We start from the raw sequence: 19,582 nt of genomic DNA on the forward strand, positions 1-19,582 counted from the left end.
CTAATCTTTATTTCCATCCTTCACAGCCCAGCTAACTACCCCATCATTTTTTCCAATATGTGTTTTGCCTTTAAGTGAAAGCCAGTTGTTGGAGATACATCTCCAGGACTAAGGATTATTTGACGAGGCAACATTTCTCAAGTGTAGTCCAAGTCCGGCAACATCAGAGACACCTGGGAATTTGTTAGAAATGCAAATTCTCAGGCCCCATCCCAGCATTCTGTGTTTTAATACGCCCTCCTGGTGATTTTGATGCATGTTAAAGTTTGTGTACTGCTGGGGTCACACAGGGTATGGAGCACCACAAAGACTTCTAGTGGTGTGTAAGCTGCTGGTGTCTTTGGCTATATTTCACTTCTCCCTTTTCACTCTACCTTATATTATTGTTGAATCCAAAGAGGATGAGTTAGTTGTCGTTTGTCATTAGTACATTACTTTCCTGTGGCCTAAGTAAACAAGTAATTGAGATCCAAGAAATCTCTTCCTGTATGAATTAACTTATCAAAATCTCAGCCTTACAAGAGGAAACGTCACAAGTGAATGGAAGCAGTGACACTTACTGTAACTGAACATTTCCTTTTCCACATGTGAAATTAATAGACAACAAGCAGCAAATGTGAGAATGAAATTGTAAACAGAGCCCAGTGCGATGGAGCTACCAAATCACTCTATGCCTACCACATCCCGTTAGGGTAGAAGTGAAACCCCGGATCATGAGCTGCAAAATTTCTGAAACTGAATATGCTACCAGAGAAGCTGTTAAAATTTTCAGCATTCTCTTTTCGTTTGTCCTTTGCATATCTCTGTGAGCTCATTGCAGTAGCCAGGAAGAGTTGTGAAGCTGGGTGGAGTCAGGGGAGAGGGCAGAATTTGGGAGATAGCTATTGATTTGGAATCATCATCATATAATACAAACGCAAGCACAGTGGCCTGGATTTGAGGCTGACAAAATGCTTTTTGTCCATGTGCCCAGTTTTTAAGGGGTTTTAAGGGGTTTTAGAGCCAAGCTTTCCAGAAGAAGGAAAACCTTACTTGTACTCTCCTCTGCACCCCTTGTCTCCATAAGCAGTTAAATGCTTTTTTATGTATTGGTGATGAGTTTTGAGGGTTACTATAGCCTTCTAGATGTTTGACCAAATGAATGAATGACACATGAGTTAGATCTATGTAACAGCAAGACAGGAAAGTCTACTTTGATAACATACCCAACAGACATTTTCGAGACATTAAATGTGGATAAAATGGTAACTGTTCAAAGCTGTTTTAAAGCCGATAGAGTCCCATTTCCTTTCCTATTTAAGTTCTTTTGGTTCTGTATCCCCAGCTGGATTCATCTGTTGACCCAGAAAAGGAGAGGGATATTGCCATGTTTTTCTTGTTTGTTTGTTTGGTTTGGTTTGGTTTGGTTTTTTTTTTTTTTTTTTTTTTTTTTTAAGCAAAGGGCTTGGGACCCTGAGTAATAAGTAGCAGACGTCCCAGTGCTAACTAGATAAATCTAGCCTTACAGGCTAGACCAGATGGTGAGTTGGGAGTTGAGCAGTAAAAAGGCCTAATGGTGATAGCAGTGAGTATTTGGATGTCATTATTTTATTAGTTAGCAAACAGAACCATCCTTGTGGTCCCTCTTCAGTTTTATGCGTAATGGTGCTGTAGGTGTTAGCCCCTGAGTTGGCACAATAGTCTTATCAATGTGTTCTGATGCCTTTTTTGATATACACTGTCATCTCATTAGCAATACACAGGGAAAGGAGAACAAATAGAGTTTTACAAGTCACTCTAAGTGTCAGATCGCATAAGCCTGGGGGCCTCTGAAAGAGCAATTCCTTGTTTTGTTTTCCTTGAGGTAATTTCCTAGGGAAACTTGCCCTTGACTTTTTTTTTTTTTTTTTTGGATTACTGCAGTAGATCACCTGGACTCTGGCGAGGGCAGCTGAGCTTGGCTTTTAAAAAATTACAACAATGCCTCTGACAGTGGACATCTCCTTCAAATAAGAGAAACAGTAAAAAGTTTCTTTACTTGAGGTATATCTAAATGGGACAAAGCCCTGATGAGCTTGGTCTGTTTGAATGTGTTATGCTGTTCTGCCTGGGCCCATGATGTGGGCACTCTTGTTCTATGCTCACATCAAGGGTAAGCCACTTCCTCCTGGCAGGGAATCGCACAGTGGGACTCAGGGATTCAAATGAAAACTGAAACAAGGCCTATAGGCACAGTGCCAGTTAACATCTCATTGGTCCTGTCATGTGGAGTGGATGCTCCTTACCAACAGACATTCCTCCACCCTCAGATCTTACCACCTTACCAGGCTGAGCCTGCTGCCTGCCTGACCCTGCAGTTTGTTCTCAGGAACTACTGAGTGCAGACTAGGGCTGCCGTGGACATTGGCATAGAGCACAGTGGGAAATGAGCCCTGGCCATCCAGCCACAGCTGGGCATTATTGTTTTTCCTCTCTTGGTAGAGTTAGAGATTAGTATTAGCAAGGAGCTGTTCCAGAAAACTGGTCTCTAGATGTTCCAGTTCTCTTTCTCTTAAATGAGAAAGCAAAATACAAATTTGTGAAATGGCTTTCTTCTCCAAGGTCACGTAACAGGTGTTGAATAGGATTCCTGCCTCAAGAAAGCTCTACCTGTATCACCTTTTTCTTGGAACCAATGGGTTTGCATTTTCATTTACCTTAGTTTTGATCTCTGGGACAATAACAGCTGTTAAATGGCTCTCTAGGAATAATTTTTAATAACTTTTTCCTTATCTAATCTCTCAAGTGATATTTCCTAAATGTGAACTAAGACTCAGCAGGTGGTTGTGGTGGTGGTGACTATCCTGTAGTTTCCTGCTAAGGTGGGAGAAGAGACATACTTTTCTTGCCTCCTGTGTTTTGTTCATTTGACATTTTAGTTTGAATGAGAAGGTATTCTTTAGCATTTCTAGACAAGGTGCAGGCCCTTAGGAAGTCCCTAAAGTTTCTTGGCCCCAGAATTTTTACAATATCAACTCCAAAGTTTCTTATCCTCTTTTCTTTCTTTGTCTGATGCAGCCTCCGTGAATGTACTGGTGCAGAACTGCAAGATCTACAATGATGCCAGCTGTGATATTTCTGCAGATGGCCAGCTCCTGGCAGCTTTCATCCCCAGCAGCCAGAGGGGCTTTCCCGATGAAGGCATCCTGGCAGTATACTCCCTGGCCCCCCATAACCTGGGTGAAATGCTCTACACTAAGCGATTTGGTAAGGGATAGGAAGCCCAACCTAATGACAGAGGGACACTGGTGCCTTGGCATGGTCATTGCTAGGTGAGGCACGGCTTGGGTGGGAGTAACGGTCACATACTGCCCCTACCTTCACTGGGGCACAGGCCAGAGAAAGATTGCTTTGCAGGAGTGCTGGCTGGTAACATTGCAGAAGCATCTCAGGATTATAGCATGCCCCTGTTACGATGGCCCGGAATAAGGGAGGAGGTGGTCGCGGCACACAAATGCACTGCAAGACAGTTTGGCATTGTGTATTTAAAACCTCTCAAAATGTGTCAGCTCTTTGGCAATCCAGCTTTTAACGAAATAATCAGAAAACTATACAAAGATTTACATACAAGGGTGTTCACAGCAGTGTTACCATACAGAAAAATGTCAAATTGTTGCCTTGAGACTGTTTTTTTGTTGTTGTTTTTTGCGGGGGGAGGGGGTGGTGGGTGTTTTGTTTTGCTGGTGTCACCTTGAGTCAAATTTAAGTGTTTTTTTGTTTTTTGTTTTTTAAGAGTTGACTAAATAAATGATAGTGCAGTGATGGAATTGCTCCACTGGCCCTTAAAATGCTCTTACAGAACAGTGTTCATATGTATTAAATGAAAAAAGTGGGTTTCAAAATAGTAATATCAGGATGTTAACAATTTAAAAAAATGTTGATAATAATGGTTAGCATTTATTAAGTACTTTCTTTTTGTTTGTTTGTTTGTTTTTTGAGACAGAGTTTTTGCTCTTGTTGCCCAGGCTGGAGTGCAGTGGCGCGATCTCAGCTCACCACAACCTCCATCTCCTGGGTTCAAGCGATTCTCCTGCCTCAGCCTCCCGAGTAGCTGGAATTACAGGCATGTGCAACCATGCCTGGCTAACTTTGTATTTTTAGTAGAGATGGGGTTTCTCCATGTTGGTCAGGCTGGTCTCGAACTCCCTACCTCAGGTGATCCCCCTGCCTCGGCCTCCCAGAGTGCCGAGATTACAGGCGTGAGCCACTGTGTCCAGCCTTATTAGGTGCTTTCTATATGTCAAACACTATACTCAGTATGTATATGCCTTCTCATCATACTCCTCACTACAGTTCTATGAGATAACACCAGGATGAGCAAGTGAATATGAAGATTGGAGGAAAAGAGAAGAGTAAGAGTGAACGTTGTTTCCTTGGAATGGCCAGAAGTCTAGGAAATATCTCTCTGTTCTATTGGCCCTCAGGTCCCAATGCCATTTCGGTGAGCCTGTCCCCAATGGGCAGATATGTAATGGTGGGCTTGGCCTCACGAAGGATCCTGCTGCACCCCTCCACAGAGCACATGGTGGCCCAGGTCTTCAGGCTGCAACAGGCCCATGGTGGAGAGACCTCCATGAGGGTGAGTGCCATTGCTTGTGCTTTCACTGTATGGCATCTCCCCTAGGCTTGGAAGGGTAATGAGGGACAGTGGTGTAACCTCCCAGCCAGGACCAGAGCTATCATGCAGTCATAAGGAGTAAGGAAGGGCTCCAGTCAAGCCCATCCATGATCTGCAGGCTTCATTTGTGGAACCCCTGGACTATCAAAGGCCCTTCCTCACACCCTAGAACATGTGCTGCATTCCCCAGAGGCCTGCAAGTAGCTTCAGATAAACTGAATACTTCCTTACTTCTACATGAAACTTTTAATCTGGAGATGCATAAAGGACCCAGTGAAATGCTTATTTTTAAAGCTGTGTGTGTGTGTGTGTGTGTGTGTGTGTGTGAGGAAACAAGCTGTAAAAAGTAATAGTATGCCATGAAATTTTTTTTTCTGTGAGTTATAATTATGATGGAAGATGAAGACATTAGGCAGCTGCTTTATTCTTAATCATCCCATTCATTTCACCAGTGGAGAAAAGGTCCTGTCTAGGACCCTGTCTTGTCTGAGACGTGTCTCTCTTATATTGCCATAAAAGCCTTCTGGGCATCCTGTGTTTGATGGCCTTTTGGCCTCAGCCAGACTAATGTGCCTGAGTGAGCGTCCCACATCACATAGGTGCTCATTTAGCCAGGGTTTTGTCAAGGGGATTCAAGCATTTGAACAGTTCTCTAATTAGATAGTATTTAAGCTTTGTCTGAAGCTAAGAACCTGTGAATTTCCCAGTACTTTGTGCAGTCTGTACCATTTATAGTTGGATGTACTTGTTGGTCCATTTTTTGTCTTTAGCTGTGTAGTGTGTATGTTTAATCCACCCAATTTGGTTCAGTGTAAGCTCCTTAGAGGGATATCCCTCAGGGGCCTTCATTTAGTGCTGTGCATGTAGATGGTTGTTGAATGTCTGGAATGGGAAGCATTTGTTTTAAAGAAAAAACTAGAGAGAGCACCCATTATATACAAAGTGATAGAAAGTGGGTGGCCTGGTGTGGTCCTTTCTTCTCCAGCCTCTTCTCCCTCCTGTCTCCTACAGATATCCTCTGTCCAACTACACTGAACCACTTTCCAAGCTTCTTGAATTTGGCAAAGTGCCTTCTTGCCAGGGTACCTTTACTTGGAATGCCCTCCTATCCCCTATCTCCAGCTACCTGGAAGCTTTTCACCTTCTGTGGCATCTTTCTTAGTCGAATTGATCACTCGTTCCTTGTGCTATCATTGTACCCCTTACACACTGTCATGGCAGTACTTGTCACACTAAACTGCAGTTATTTGTTTCCATGTCACTCTCTTCTCCTGGACTGTGAGCTCCTTGAGAATAGAGACTGTGTCTGTTTTATCTTTATGAAGTCCAAGAACTTCATGGGGAACCTGACACTTAGTAGAAAGTGAATGAATGAAAGAGAATCTCAAAAAAAAAGAAGAAAAAAGTATCCTCTTTACAATTTCTAGGTGGTAACTAGCAGAACCCATGATGGATGACATAAAATCATGTCCCCACCAAGCTTCTGAAAGGAAAACAATTCATTCTCTGCTCTTGATATCACAATGACAAGAAAGTTCTGATCTTGAATTCGATATGGCTGGAAATATTTGACATTGGGTGAATAGGAGATGTCACTGTGGGATATTCATCAAGCCTATTTTCTTATCTAGATATTTGAGGATGGAAGTTGAGTTTTTATTTAAATATTCTTCTGACCGGGCACAGTGGCTCACACCTGTAATCCCAGCACTTTGGGAGGCCGAGGTGGGTGAATCACCTGAGGTCGGGAGTTTGAGACCAGCCTGACCAACATGGAGAAACTCCATCTCTACTAAAAATATAAAATTAGCCAAGTGTGGTGGCACATGCCTGTAATCTCAGCTACTCAGGAGGCTGAGGCAGAAGAATTGCTTAAGCCCAGGAGGCGGAGGTTGCGGTGAGCCGACATGGTGCCATTGTACTCCAGCCTGGGCAACAAGAGTGAAACTCCATCTCAAAAATATAAATAAATGAATAAAAATAAATAAATATTCTTCTTTTGCTTCTCTTAAACAGACTTGGCTGGTAAAAGCACCTGGTCTCTGCTTTTCACCACCTGGAATCCCAGTCCCAACAGCTGCCCTTCTAACCCTTGCAGCCTAATTGTGGAATAATTCTTTGTAATCATTAAGAGACAGGATCTGATTTGGGTAGCTCTGACAGACCTCTCTAGCCTGTTTCATAAGCCAGGGCTCTTGCCCAACTCCCGCACACAGCCTGCCAGTCCTCCGTCCTAGCACAGTTCCACTTTTCCATTGTAGCCAGAAACATCTGGCTGAAGACAAAGAGTTACAAAGCAGAAGCCAAGGTGGTGGGATCTGTTGTCATATAGGGGACTGGCACCTCAGGGAATGTGGCTAGAGAACTCTGCTGAGGAGATGTGGTCATCCAGTCAGTCCCTGGCTGTCCTGCCAAGGGGCTCAAGGCAGCTAGCCAGCAGCTGCATGCGTGGTGACTAGAGCTACTGCCAGGCTGCCCAGTGAGCCTTTTTTGTTTCTCAGTAGGTACCATCTGCCACCAAGCACTAAGAAAGGGAGCTGAGGTACTTAGAAAGTTCCCATTTGGGAAGTGTTCCTGTCACCCAAGAGACAGGATCAAGGCATCTCAACAAGGTTTAGGTCAATCTGGTGTCCACCCAGTCTGACTTTAAAGCCCCATGCTATGGAAAGATTTCTGGTTTTCCAGGTCTTGGTTGCCCCTTACATCCAGAGGCACCAGATCACTCAGCAAATGTCCCTGAATTCAGTGATTAGTGGAAGGGAAGACACCAGCTTTTTTGGATAGCTGTGCTGTATCACCATTTAAGCGAGAAGTGAATTTTTGTCTGAGAACAGGGAGCAAGGGTTTAATGGGACAGTAGAGCGTCTCCTTCTTTGCACAGGTAAGTATAGGTGGTGTCTCCATCTCTGACGTCAAGCTCTGGCCATAAAGGAATGCTTTAGTGGGTAATGGGCCTGTCCTAGAGCTTTGCTACTCAGAATTCCCCTTCTCTCTGGTGTTACTTTTTGGAATTCACTGTGGTAATGTTCAGAGAGGCAAATGTGTTGGGCCAACAGACATTCCCAGGAGAACATCCTCCAGAGCATTGATTTATTTTAAGATGGCACTAAGTGACATCTCTCCCCAAGAGATGGTCTCTGACACAATCCCATATGAAAACTCTTCTGAAAATGAATTGCTAATTGCTATTAGCCTTGATGCACTTACTCTAAGCAGTTCTTCAGACCTCTGGATCAGTGCTTCCCAAACTGTGGTTCTTGGACAACTTACATTAGAACTAGATGGGTCCTTATTAAAATACAGATCCGTGTCAGACCTAAATTCAGAATAAGAATGGGAGCCAGAGGGACCCAGGATTAGTATTTTTAAAGCAAGCTTTCCTTCCTTCATTTTAGGTGTCTGCCCTCAGCCTCCTCAGCAAGGCAGAGTCAATCTCAGTTCTACTTGCCATTGTGGTTTTGTGCATGGTGTTTTGATTCTTTGCTAATTATGTTGCAGGCACAGTGGTGTTTGTCTTCTATTTCCTACCAAACTCAGCTTTTTGGCTGTGTGTGCCTCACCTCCCATCTTTTCTCGGCTGTTGCTGCTTTCCAGGTTTCTCCCTTGAATAGCTGTATGTGCTGGAGTCTTTTCTTTATGTTGAATCATTTTAATTTTTGTCCTTATTTCTAGGATCTAGGGTCCTTTTGATCTTTCCTTTCTCTTTTTACCGTGTTAGTCCTCCCAATTTTAGTGATGGATAAGTCAGGAAAGTAAGACTGGGCACATATTTTCTCTCTCCCTTCCCACTGTCCATTTGCGATTCCTCCAGACTGGATATGCTACTCTCTATGACTCAGAGTCTTATTTTCTGTCTGATTCCCTTCTACTTGAGCCAGAGAGAGCTTTTTGTTAATTTTTGTTTTGTTTTTAGGTTAAGCTTTTAGAGACTGCTGAGCTGAAGTTTTGCTGAATTCTCAAAACACTTAAACTGCCTGTGTTCCTTCTTGGCTTTCATTTTCTAATTGGAACCAGGCACAATATTGTATAGAGAACTGCAATTAATTTTCTAAAATAGTGGCAACTTGCACAGTATAATAACTTTGGTTGTAACCAAGTGAAAGCATAATAACAAAAATACAAAATTACTAATGAAACCGGAAAGAGTCATATACCACATTGTTCCTCTAGTCTGTATCTCAGTAAATGCTGTGTTACTTAGGAATAGGGGCAGAAGTCTGCAACTGGGCAGGGAGGTTCAGGGACATGAGGGCGAAGCTAGGTCATCTTGAGCTAGAAAGCAACAATAAGGATTAGTGCTTTCAGCACTGGAATTAACATGGACCACCCCCACCCCCCAATAAGTGGGGATTGTAGGCACGTAAGTGGTTTAGTAAGAAGTGAAAAAAGATCCTCATTGCCTAATTAATTGCTGCAGATCCTAGAGGCACTAGGAACTTGAATCTCACCAGGAGTAGTTTGCTTTTCTCCTGGGTCATTTTATTGGCAGAAGGGATGACTAAGGACACCTTCATTTGACTTGGGTTAAGGAGGAAGCTCTGGGATAGAATGCAGTTTAGCTCCCCTCTCTCCATGGAACAGTATTGTGGTCTTTAAGGGAAAGCCTCCAATACCTAAGGGTCAATTTTATTGAAAGCTTTTTCTTTGTGGCTGTGTGGTAAAACCATAGCCAAGGGTTGAGTGAGTGTTACCTAGACAAATCAATAGTTCGTAGGACACATTGAAAAGAAAGTATCCATCTCTCTGCCTCTCCTCCGCTTCCCCTCTCCATTCCCCTTCTTCTTTCTTCCTTTCTTGACCTAAGAGTTTTGCTGGTCAATAGTGGACTATCCCTTTATACCCCTTCTCCCTCTAGAGTGCTAGCAATATGCCTCCCCTTCACCCTAAACAGGTCCCAGGCAGCAGGGAAGGAAAGCAGATTTGTTACTTTTTTTTTTTTTTTTTTTGAGACGGAGTCTCCCTCTATTGCCCAGGCAGGAGTGCAGTGGCACAACCTTGGCTCACTGCAACCTCTGCCACCTGGGTTCAAGTGATTTTCCTGCCTCAGCCTCCCAGTTAGCTGGGTCTACAGGCACCTGCCACCACTCCCGGCTAATTTGGGTATTTTTAGTAGAGACAGGGTTTCACCATGTTGGCCAGGCTGGTCTCAAACTCCTGACCTCAGGTGATCCGCCCCCCTCTGCCTCCCAAAGTGCTAGGATTACAGGCGTGAGCCACCATGCCTGGCCTTTTACCATTTTTTTATAGACCTACAGCCCATCCAAATCTGATTGCATCGCAGTTCTGTGTGTACCCCCAGGGGACCACATCAGCATCTCGGGAACTTATTAGAAATGCAGATTCTCAGCCCCACTTGAGATCTGCTGAGTCAGAAACTCTGGGGGCGAGGCCCAGCCATGTGTGTTTTAACAAGCCTTCCAGATGACTCTGTGTGCTAAGAAGGAACCACGGGCTGTAGGGCGATTCCATCTAGACCTCACCTGTCAACGTATCTTGATCCTTTCCCCTTTTGTTCTTGCTCTATCTCTTACTATCTCTGAAAATAAACATTAGGTTGCTTGCTTTCTTTTATACCATTGGGTAGCCATCCTTACAGAGACTAATGATGGCTGCTGCTGCTGCTGATGATGATTATCATTATTATTGTAAGTTCATTAAAATGAACCATAGAAAAAACTTGGGATCCAGACTTCTCCAATTAGTGGTAACTATAGTTGGGGCTTAGATCCTGGGTCAGGATGAGTGCCCAGTGCTGTCAGCACTGAGCAGAATTTATATAACTTCACAAATATAGGCTCTTTTGACTTGTCCCAGCTTTATTCTTCAATCTACAAACTTTATTATGACTCTCTCCTTCCCTGCCCTTGAATTGAACTTATAATATAGACCTAATCATCTGTACTTACCTATATTCTACAAGTTTGATTTCCAAAAGTGGCCTAGAATTCTAGTTCAATCCAGAGTATTCTCTAGAAATCTAAGGAAACTGAGCCTTTTCTTAATCTTGTCTGGACTTGGGGGTGGCAAATACCAAAAATAATGATATTTTATTTTTGTATGCTGGAAGGGTACTATTTCTTCAAGGGGAGATTGGGATAAAAGAGAGATGTCTTTGTTGTCAAAAATGATTTACTCCTTCCTAAGATTTTGTCCTCATTAATTTTCTTAAAGCTGCCTGTCAGTTGATTAAAAGCCTCTTCCGCTGCAATTATCTTAAAGTTGACTTCTGAGATGCGGCACAAAGCATCTATCCTCAAAAAGTTATTTTCTTCAGAACATTGTAGGAAAGGGGGGAGGGGTATAGGAGAAGTAAGAAGTGTCTCTGGTGCGATTTGTCAGAGAAGGGAGGGGGGCAAGATAAAAAATTAAAAATAACACTAGAACTGCAGTCAAAGCCATTCATTTAGGAAATTTTTCCATGACAGATTCACCAACTCTGACAGTGTCTTTCCTCCGTGGCCTCTTAGTAGGAGTGCAGTCTATGCTGCATTTTATTCTATTCACTCAAAAAAACTGTATTGAGCCCCTATCATTGGTCTAGGAATGCAGCAGTGAACAGGATGGACATAGTCCCTTCCTCTGTAGTGTGTCCATGTGCGATGCCTGGCGTCTTCTGGTCTTTTCACTGCCATCTCCCCAGCCCTCACTGTGCTTAGCTGCGGGAGGCATGCAACATTTGCTTCCTAAGTGTGTGTTACTTTGAAATCTCATGTGCCCTGGGTTTCTCTGCATGTTCTCACATGTGCACCCTGCTCACCATCACTATCACTGTGACAGCCCATTACTCAGTACGCCCTAATTGAATCAAAGTACTAATGAGATAATCCTGAAAATAAGGAGCATCGTACTCATTTCCACGATGTTTTCTTTTTTTGTTTTTGAGGCGGAGTTTTGCTCTTGTTGCACAGGCTGGAATGCAATGGCACGATCTCGGCTCATTTCAACCTCTGCCTCCCGGGTTCAAGTGATTTTCCTGCCTCAGCCTCCCGAGTAGCTGGGATTACAGGTGCATGCCACCATCCCGGCTAATTTTTGTATTTTTAGTATAGAGCCAGGGATTCACCATGTTGGTCAGGCTGGTCTCGAACTCCTGACGTCGTGATCTGCCTGCCTCGGCCTCCCAAAGTGCTAGGATTACAGACTTGAGTCACTGTACCTGGCCTCGTTTCCACAATTCTAACCAATATCAGTGAATTTCTCCAGGTTCTTGTCTCAGCACAGAGACATGATGAGAGGTTCCCAGTAGATCGTTTAAAAAGTGAAAGGCAAAACATCCTTTTTTTCAAGAATTGGTAGGAAAATCAATTAATACATTTGTAAAAGCTGAAAGTATTTAATATAATCCCTGTCCTGAACAGAGAAATACTACTTCTTCCACACACAAACACACACACACACACACACACACACACACACACACACACACACACACAAATGGATCAAGCAAAATATATGGAAGCATTCTTTTATCCAAGGTGAATCTCTAGAACTCATTAGACCATTTCCTTTGAGATGTAGAAAGCCACAGAAGTTCAAGAACTTGTGTTGTGCCCTGTGCCCATAGATGTGGAAACCAGAGTAATTGCTTTCTATTTATTTATTTTTTGAGATAGAGTTTCTCTCTGTTGCCCAGGCTGGAGTGCAGTGGCGTGATCGCAGCTCACTGCAACCTCTGCTGCCCAGGTTCAAGCAATTCTCCTGCCTCAGCCTCCCAAGTAGCTGGGACTACAGGCACCTGCCACTGCGCCTGGCTAATTTTTGTATTTTTAGTAGAGATGGGGTTTCACCATCTTGGTCAAGCTGGTCTTGAACACCTGACCTTGTGATTCACCCACCTCGGCCTCCCAACGTGTTGGGATTACAGGCATAAGCCACCACGCCTGGCCTATTTGTTTAAAATTTTTTTTTAAGAGATAGGATCTCACCCACGCTGGAATGCAGTGGCACGATCATACCTCACTGTAAATCTTAATAACTGGGCTTAAGCAATCCTCCCACCTCAGCCTCCCAAGAAGCTGGGATTAGAGGTATTGCCACCATGCCTGACTATTTGTTTGGAGACATGCAGATCCTGCTTTGTTGGCTAGGTTGGTCGAACTCGTGGCGTCAGGTGATCTTCCCATGTCGGCCACCCAGAGTCCTGGCCACTACAGGCAGGAGCCATCACGCCCAGCAAGTATAATTTCTGGGAATTCCAGAAGCTGTGAATGCCTCAGTATTTCTTTAAGCACGGAAGTAGATTCCTCAGCTGAAGTAATGTCTGTGCTCTGATCCTAATGGCCAGGCGTGGCCTTTGGAAAGCAGCGGGCCAGTTGAAAAATAAAAAGCCTGTCTTCTGACTGTCCTTGGGGTCTCCTTGAGGAACAAATGAATAAGACAAAGTTTATAGGACTCAGCAAATCATAGGAGGTTGCCTAGAAATGCCTTGAAGGCAGCACATTGTAACACATAGTAACAAAGGGCAACAAATTTGAACAAGTTTAAAAAAAAAAACACTGTTTGCTGTTTGCCCTTTTTTTCTGCTGGGAGAAAGCTTTGATTTGGATACGTGCAATCTAGGCAGATTTGTTCCTGCTTCAAAGGGAGAGAGTTAGGTGACTTGGTATTTTGATTTTTAAAAAAATTTCCAAACAAAGCTATGATTTGGGTTTTTAAATAATCACTTTAGGCCAGGCACGGTGGCTCAAGCCTGTAATCCCAGCACTTTGGGAGGCCGAGACGGGCGGATCACGAGGTCAGGAGATCGAGACCATCCTGGGTAACACAGTGAAACCCCGTCTCTACTGAAAAATACAAAACACTAGCCGGGCGAGGTGGCGGGCACCTGTAGTCCCAGCTACTCAGGAGGCTGAGGCAGGAGAATGGCGTGAACCCGGGAGGCGGAGCTTGCAGTGAGCCGAGATCCGGCCACTGCACTCCAGCCTGGGCGACAGAGTGAGACTCCGTCTCAAAATAATAATAATAATAATAATAATCACTTTAAAAATTGGGTGCACTGGCCAGGCGCGGTAACTCATGCCTGTAATCCCGGTACTTTGGGAGGCTGAGGCGGGTGGATCACCTGAGATCGGGAGTTCAAGACCAGTCTGACCAACATGGAGATACCCCGTCTCTACTAAAAATACAAAACTAACTGGGGTTGGTGGTGCATGCCTGTAATCCCAGCTACTCGGGAGGCTGGGGCAGGAGAATCGCTTGAACCCAGGAGGCAGGGGTTGCAGTGAGCCAATTTCGTGCCACTGCACTCCAGCTTGGGCAACAAGAGCAAAACTCCATCTCAAAAAAAAAAAAAAAAACATGGGTGCACTGCCTGTGAGTTAGCCTTGCTCTGTCAGAACAGTAAAAATTTAAAAATAACAAAAATTGGCAGGGCATGGTGGTTCACGCCTGTAATCCCAGCACTTTGGGAGGCCGAGGTGGGCAGATCACAAGGTCAGAAGATCGAGACCATCCTGACCAAGATGGTGAAACCTCATCTCTACTAAAAATACAAAAATTAGCCAGGCGCGGTGGCAGGTGCCTGTAATCCCAGCTACTCAGGAGGCTGAGGCAGGAGAATGGCATAAACCTGGGAGGCAGAGCTTGCAGTGAACCGAGATCGCGCCACTGCACTCCAGCCTGGGCAACAGAGTGTGACTCCATCTCAAAAAAATAATAAAAATAATAATAATAATAATTATAAAAATTACATCACCGTTCTGTGAATTCTGAATTCCAACATAGAATATAAAGGTTTGGAGAGAGTAAAAGAAATTAAAGTTTTTAAAAAGCAATCAGACTTTCCTAGAGGTGAAGAAACTCAGTAATTCATTAATCTAAGCAGATCAACAGCTGAAAAAGAAGAAAAAGATGGCCAAGGTATCGCTCCCACTGCCACTCTAGGATATGTGCATTTCTCAGTCCGTGACGAGATGTGTAGCCATCCATTTCCAATGGAAAGGTCAGCTGTCTCTTAGCATCTGCTTTCTATTGATTTTTCCCTCTTCTCAGTTGATTCTCTTCTAGTAACCCTCACTAAAACCTTAAAGCCTCCTTAATTCCCATCATTATCCAGAAGGCATTTTTCCTCTTCACAGTTCCTTTCTTCCTCAAAGCCCCCTTGCTTTGCACCTTGCACCTTTTCCCACAGCTCTTCTAGCCTCAGTTTCCAATTGTCCCCTTCCTCCAGCCAGCTTCCATGGTCTTAAAGAAGATCTGCTAACTGCACTTGACCTCTGGCCACCACTGCGAGGTTTTAGCTTTACAGATGATGAGATTCCCAAATGTAAACAAAATAACCACAAAGTTTTTCTTTTAACTTCTTATCTGGACTGATCTGAACAGTGCCGTTTGCTGCTTGAACTACTGGTCTGAGTTTTATTGGCATGCAGTAGGGGAAGAAAAAAATGACCATCTTGTTGAGGACTGCAATACCTTTTTCCTCTTCGTTTTAAAAGGATGGAGAAGAAGGTTTCCCAATGACCTCCTGGCTCCCTCTCATTCTTTTCCTGTCTATCTTTGAACAAGGAACAAGACACTTTTAGTTTTGATCTGAACTGTTTTCTTTTGCTCTCACTTCCTATTAGAGTTTGAGGAGTAGAGAGGCAAGCGGTACAAGAGATTGTCTTGGACACCAGAAGTGGAGCGATCGTTATCTTCTACTCCCTTAGAACCACAAATATCTTGGCAACCAGACTCATTCCCTATTGACATGCTGAGACTGCACTAACTCTAAGAAATTTCTTTCTAGCATATTGATTCTATTTCCCTTCATAGATGTTAGACAGAAATGAGAACAGTCTACCTTGGGAAGAGGGGTTGCTGTCAGCATTCGTCATATACCAGGGAAGAGCTGTAGTGGAGATAGGTGAAACCAGGACTTGTCAATCATGAATCAGCAGCTGGGTTTTGTATTCAGCCCCAGAGAGGGTCCCCTCTTCCTGATAATCCCTCCAGTGTAGTAGAATTTGGTGGTGTAGCTGCACAGCATGTCTCTTGTGTCAGAGAGGAGTGGGGGACAGGGTGGGTGTTCAGCAGGCCACCCAAGGTTGGTTCTGAACATCCCATGGGGAGCTTCAGGGCACCCGACTAGTATTAAGGAAACCTTTACTAGAGATGTTTTTAGGGTGTCTGTACATGAAGACCAGAGCCATCTCTTATACTGTCTTTGTCAGTACTGATGACCTTTGGGTTTACAGAGCCAGTCCCCATGGAAGTCTAAAAGGGAACTCACAACTCACCCAGTCTCTGGGTTAGAAAGACTGATGACCAAAACCATAAACGGTTTGGGATTAGCAGAGCTAGGTAACCATCTGTCAGTACTGAGAAACTTGTCCAGATAGTCTCTCATCTGTGGGGCTAATTATGAGAGATATTTCCCCTCAGCAAGGTGGACTGAAAGCTGTTCAGCTTTGGCCAGGGAAAGGGGTGGACGCTACATCTCTGGGTGCTTTTCAGAATGGGCCAGATTCTCATTGTTCAAGGGTCCATTAGTTTCGGGCATGTGTGAAATGAGGATGATTGGACCAGATGATCTCTCAGCCTATGGATCAGTGATTAACGTCCCATCCTGCACCCTCCGTGCCCTCCTCCCCTCTGTACGTCTTGCCCTCATCTCCCTTCTTCCCACACCACACTAGAGTGTGCTAAGCAAGCAAGTGCTTATCAGAATCCAGGAGGCTGGTGATCTTTATGTGGCATTTTCTGGCTTCCTGCCACAAAGCAGGATTTAGCCTAATACCCAAACATGGGAGGAGATGTGCACTGGAGAACTGCCCTTTCGGCACTGTTTAAGGACTTGAGCATGAGGGAGTGCCATAACTGGAGGACAGATTGATGCCCCCATGATTCCTGCAGCTGCAGAAGTTGGGAAGTAGCTAGCAACAACCTGGGAGTCTCAGCATTTCATTACTTCTCTCCAATCCCTCTGTGACCTTGTCTCACCTAAGCTGGGTTCATCTGTCATATTGGCGTCGCAAACGTTTTGTCTCCAAAGGAAGTTCCTATACTAAGAAGCAAATAGATAATATTTGCCTGTTAATCCCTCTGCAGCAGTAAATGATAAAAGGTAAATTTGTGACATATGAGAGGCTTGTTTGTTACTTTCTGGTCTGGAACGTTTCTAGGAAAGAGTTCTTTTATTCTTCTGTTTCAGACCCCCATTTAAAAAACCCAGCACAGGCCGGGCGCGGTGGCTCAAGCCTGTAATCCCAGCACTTTGGGAGGCCGAGATGGGCGGATCACGAGGTCAGGAGATCGAGACCATCCTGGCTAACACGGTGAAACCCCATCTCTACTAAAAATACAAAAACTAGCCGGGCGAGGTGGTGGGCGCCTGTAGTCCCAGCTACTTGGGAGGCTGAGGCAGGAGAATGGCGTAAACCCGGAAGGCGGAGCTTGCAGTGAGCTGAGATCCAGCCACTGCACCCCAGTCCGGGCGACAGAGCGAGACCCCCCCTCCAAAGAAAAAAAAAAAAAAAAAAAAAAAACCCAGCACAGCAACTTAAGCATCTGATGACTAAAGTCTTATTATTCTCCTCCTTGTAAGGCTACTTTCTCTGGCCCTTTCTCCCCATTCCCTACAATTATAAATTATTGTAGTTTTAGGGGAGACTTTGTTGTGAGGCCCATGTAGAACTACCACAGGCTCAAAATAAAGGTGCTCTCCTCATGCACCCATTGAAGTTAACCCTCATCCCTCCTTAACTCTGCATGTGCTCTGCTCACACCATCTGACCTTTGGAGAAGGAAAACTAAACAGATTAAGTGATCCCAGCCACAATTGTCTAATCACACCCACATTGTCCTTTTAGTGTTAAAAGTTAAATGGCAAGTTCTATTTAACCACAAAGTCTATAGGTTGGACAGAAACTATTGGTTATCTTCTGAGGTGAAAATCTCCATGAGAAAGAATAAAGGCACCACACGTCATTGGTTGATTTAAAGGCAAAACATTGATTAGGTGCAAAGGAGAAAGAGTGGTATTACCATCTCCGTGCCCATTCAACCAGTGAGACTGAGTGGAGAATAGCAGCCATGAATTTGTTTGAGACTCCTGCCAGCCAGGAGGAGATGATCCAAAGGCCAAGCAGCCACACTCCAGATGACTACAAGAGAAATTCATTAACATCATTGGGTTCTTTTTTAATAGTCTCCTCAGTTAGAGCAAAGATTTAAGGAGCCCTAATGAATTCCTTACATTTGGAGTTGAATCCTACAGGAAGGGTGTAGGAGGTTCCTAATGCAGCTGCCACAGGGCAGTCAGTGCTGTGCCTCAAACCTGAACCAATTCCATGTCTGTAAAAGGCCCATTTGACCTCAGGACCATAGCTAGGCCATTCTGGAAGAGAATCATCAGCTACCTGGGCACATTTCTCAGTACCACAACACCTGGAAAATTACTAATAACAAGATTCTATGTGTGTGTGTGTCAGTATATTGAGGACACGTGCTGCTGTCTTCTCCCTTCTGGAGGCTGTCCTGTCCAAGGCCTTTCAGATAGGCACCCAAGGCACATGAGCATGTGTTCTCAGATCCAGGGCTGCTTATCACTTGGTTTGCATAGATGGAGTGGACCCTTAGTTCAGACTCAGTCATCCCTCCCTGCCTTCCTCCCTTTCCGCCTTCATCCCTCATCAGGATAGTCAGAAAAATGATCATTATTGTACCACTCTAAGTTCACTTTATGAATATTACTGTCTAAACCACATGCTCATTTGTTTTCTCTTTTTTCCCCTTCTGTCAACCCTAGGGGCAGGTAAAGGCAGATGAAATGAAGTTCATATTTGATAGATTAAAAACTGGGGAAGCAAGAAGGGAAATAAATTCCAGTTTTAGAGTTTCAGCTTCCTGTTGTTTTCATAGGCCCTGATGACCGTTTGTGAAGACTCAGATGCAGGTTCCTGGTTACAATAATAGCAGTTACTATTTTGGAGCTTGCACCATGGCAGGCATTTTATACATCATCTCTTCTAATCTCCCAAATTATTTGAATGTGTATGTTTGTTCTAAGTTGAGATCTAGAGATTTTGTTTTGCAGTGGCATCAGGACTCAAACCCAAGTCTTATTAACTCTAGGGCCCATATCTTTTATTCTTCTACTGACCTGCCCCTATCTCTGATTACGTTGCTTCTAAAACATGTCAGAGAGTGGCCAGAGAGACTGTGAGGCCATATTTTACCTTCAGCCCAAACCCTACGTACTCAGAAAATATGCCGCTCAGAAAATATTAGCTTGGAAAAAGAGAAACAATCAATTTAACGGTGATTTATATAAGCTAGAAACAAGTTGTGTGCCTGAATGTTCATGATTCCCCTCTGCTGCGCTCCCTCCATCTTAATGCACCTTTTAGGTTTCCTTAACAATAACAGTTTTAACATTGCTTTTAATTAGATGAATTAAGAATGTTCTCTGATGTTATCACTCCCTCCCGCCCCCCATCACCTCCAATTCTCCATTGCTGTGAGAGCACTGTGATTTCCATGGTAACAGGACTACCAGCCAAGGCTGATGCTACTGGTTGGCCTGGTCAGAGGAAAGTTATGGGCAGTCCATCCTGGTATGGTGGGCTCTATGGGGCTTTCTAGAGAGTTAATTTAAAAGCAACAAAGTTAGCTAGAAGGCTCGAAGGAGAGCGCATTATTAGAGCCATAGAGTCCCCTAGTATTTCTTAAAAGAGACCTAGCTCTCCCCACAAATGAGAGAATGCCATCTCTCCTGCTGCCCCAAGTTCTCAGGCATGAGTTAAGAGTCATCCTGTTCGAAAACCAAACACCTCATGTTCTCACTCATAGGTAGGAATTGAACAATTAGATCACTTGGACACAAGAAGGGAAACATCACACACCAGGGCCTGTCATGGGGTAGGGGGACGGGGAAGCGATAGCATTAGGGGATATACCTAATGTAAATGACGAGTTAATAGGTGCAGCACACCAACATGGCACATGTATACATACGTAACAAAC

At 44.1% G+C, this 19,582-nt stretch overlaps 1 protein-coding gene across 8 annotated transcripts in view; it reads left to right on the plus strand.

Moving 5' to 3' along the window:
• The window catches only part of AMBRA1 (autophagy and beclin 1 regulator 1), a 198,945-nt gene that overhangs the window by 157,245 nt on the left and 22,118 nt on the right, over window positions 1–19,582 (plus strand). For all 8 annotated transcript variants that reach the window (XM_023215722.2, XM_023215725.2, XM_023215723.2 and 5 more), the window contains 2 exons: window positions 3,037–3,225; window positions 4,443–4,597. In XM_023215722.2, coding sequence (XP_023071490.1) covers window positions 3,037–3,225; window positions 4,443–4,597 — 344 coding nt within the window. The remainder of the gene's footprint in view (window positions 1–3,036; window positions 3,226–4,442; window positions 4,598–19,582) is intronic.

The sequence above is a fragment of the Piliocolobus tephrosceles genome, chromosome 13 (genome assembly GCF_002776525.5).
Source record: "Piliocolobus tephrosceles isolate RC106 chromosome 13, ASM277652v3, whole genome shotgun sequence".
NCBI lineage: Eukaryota > Metazoa > Chordata > Mammalia > Primates > Cercopithecidae > Piliocolobus > Piliocolobus tephrosceles.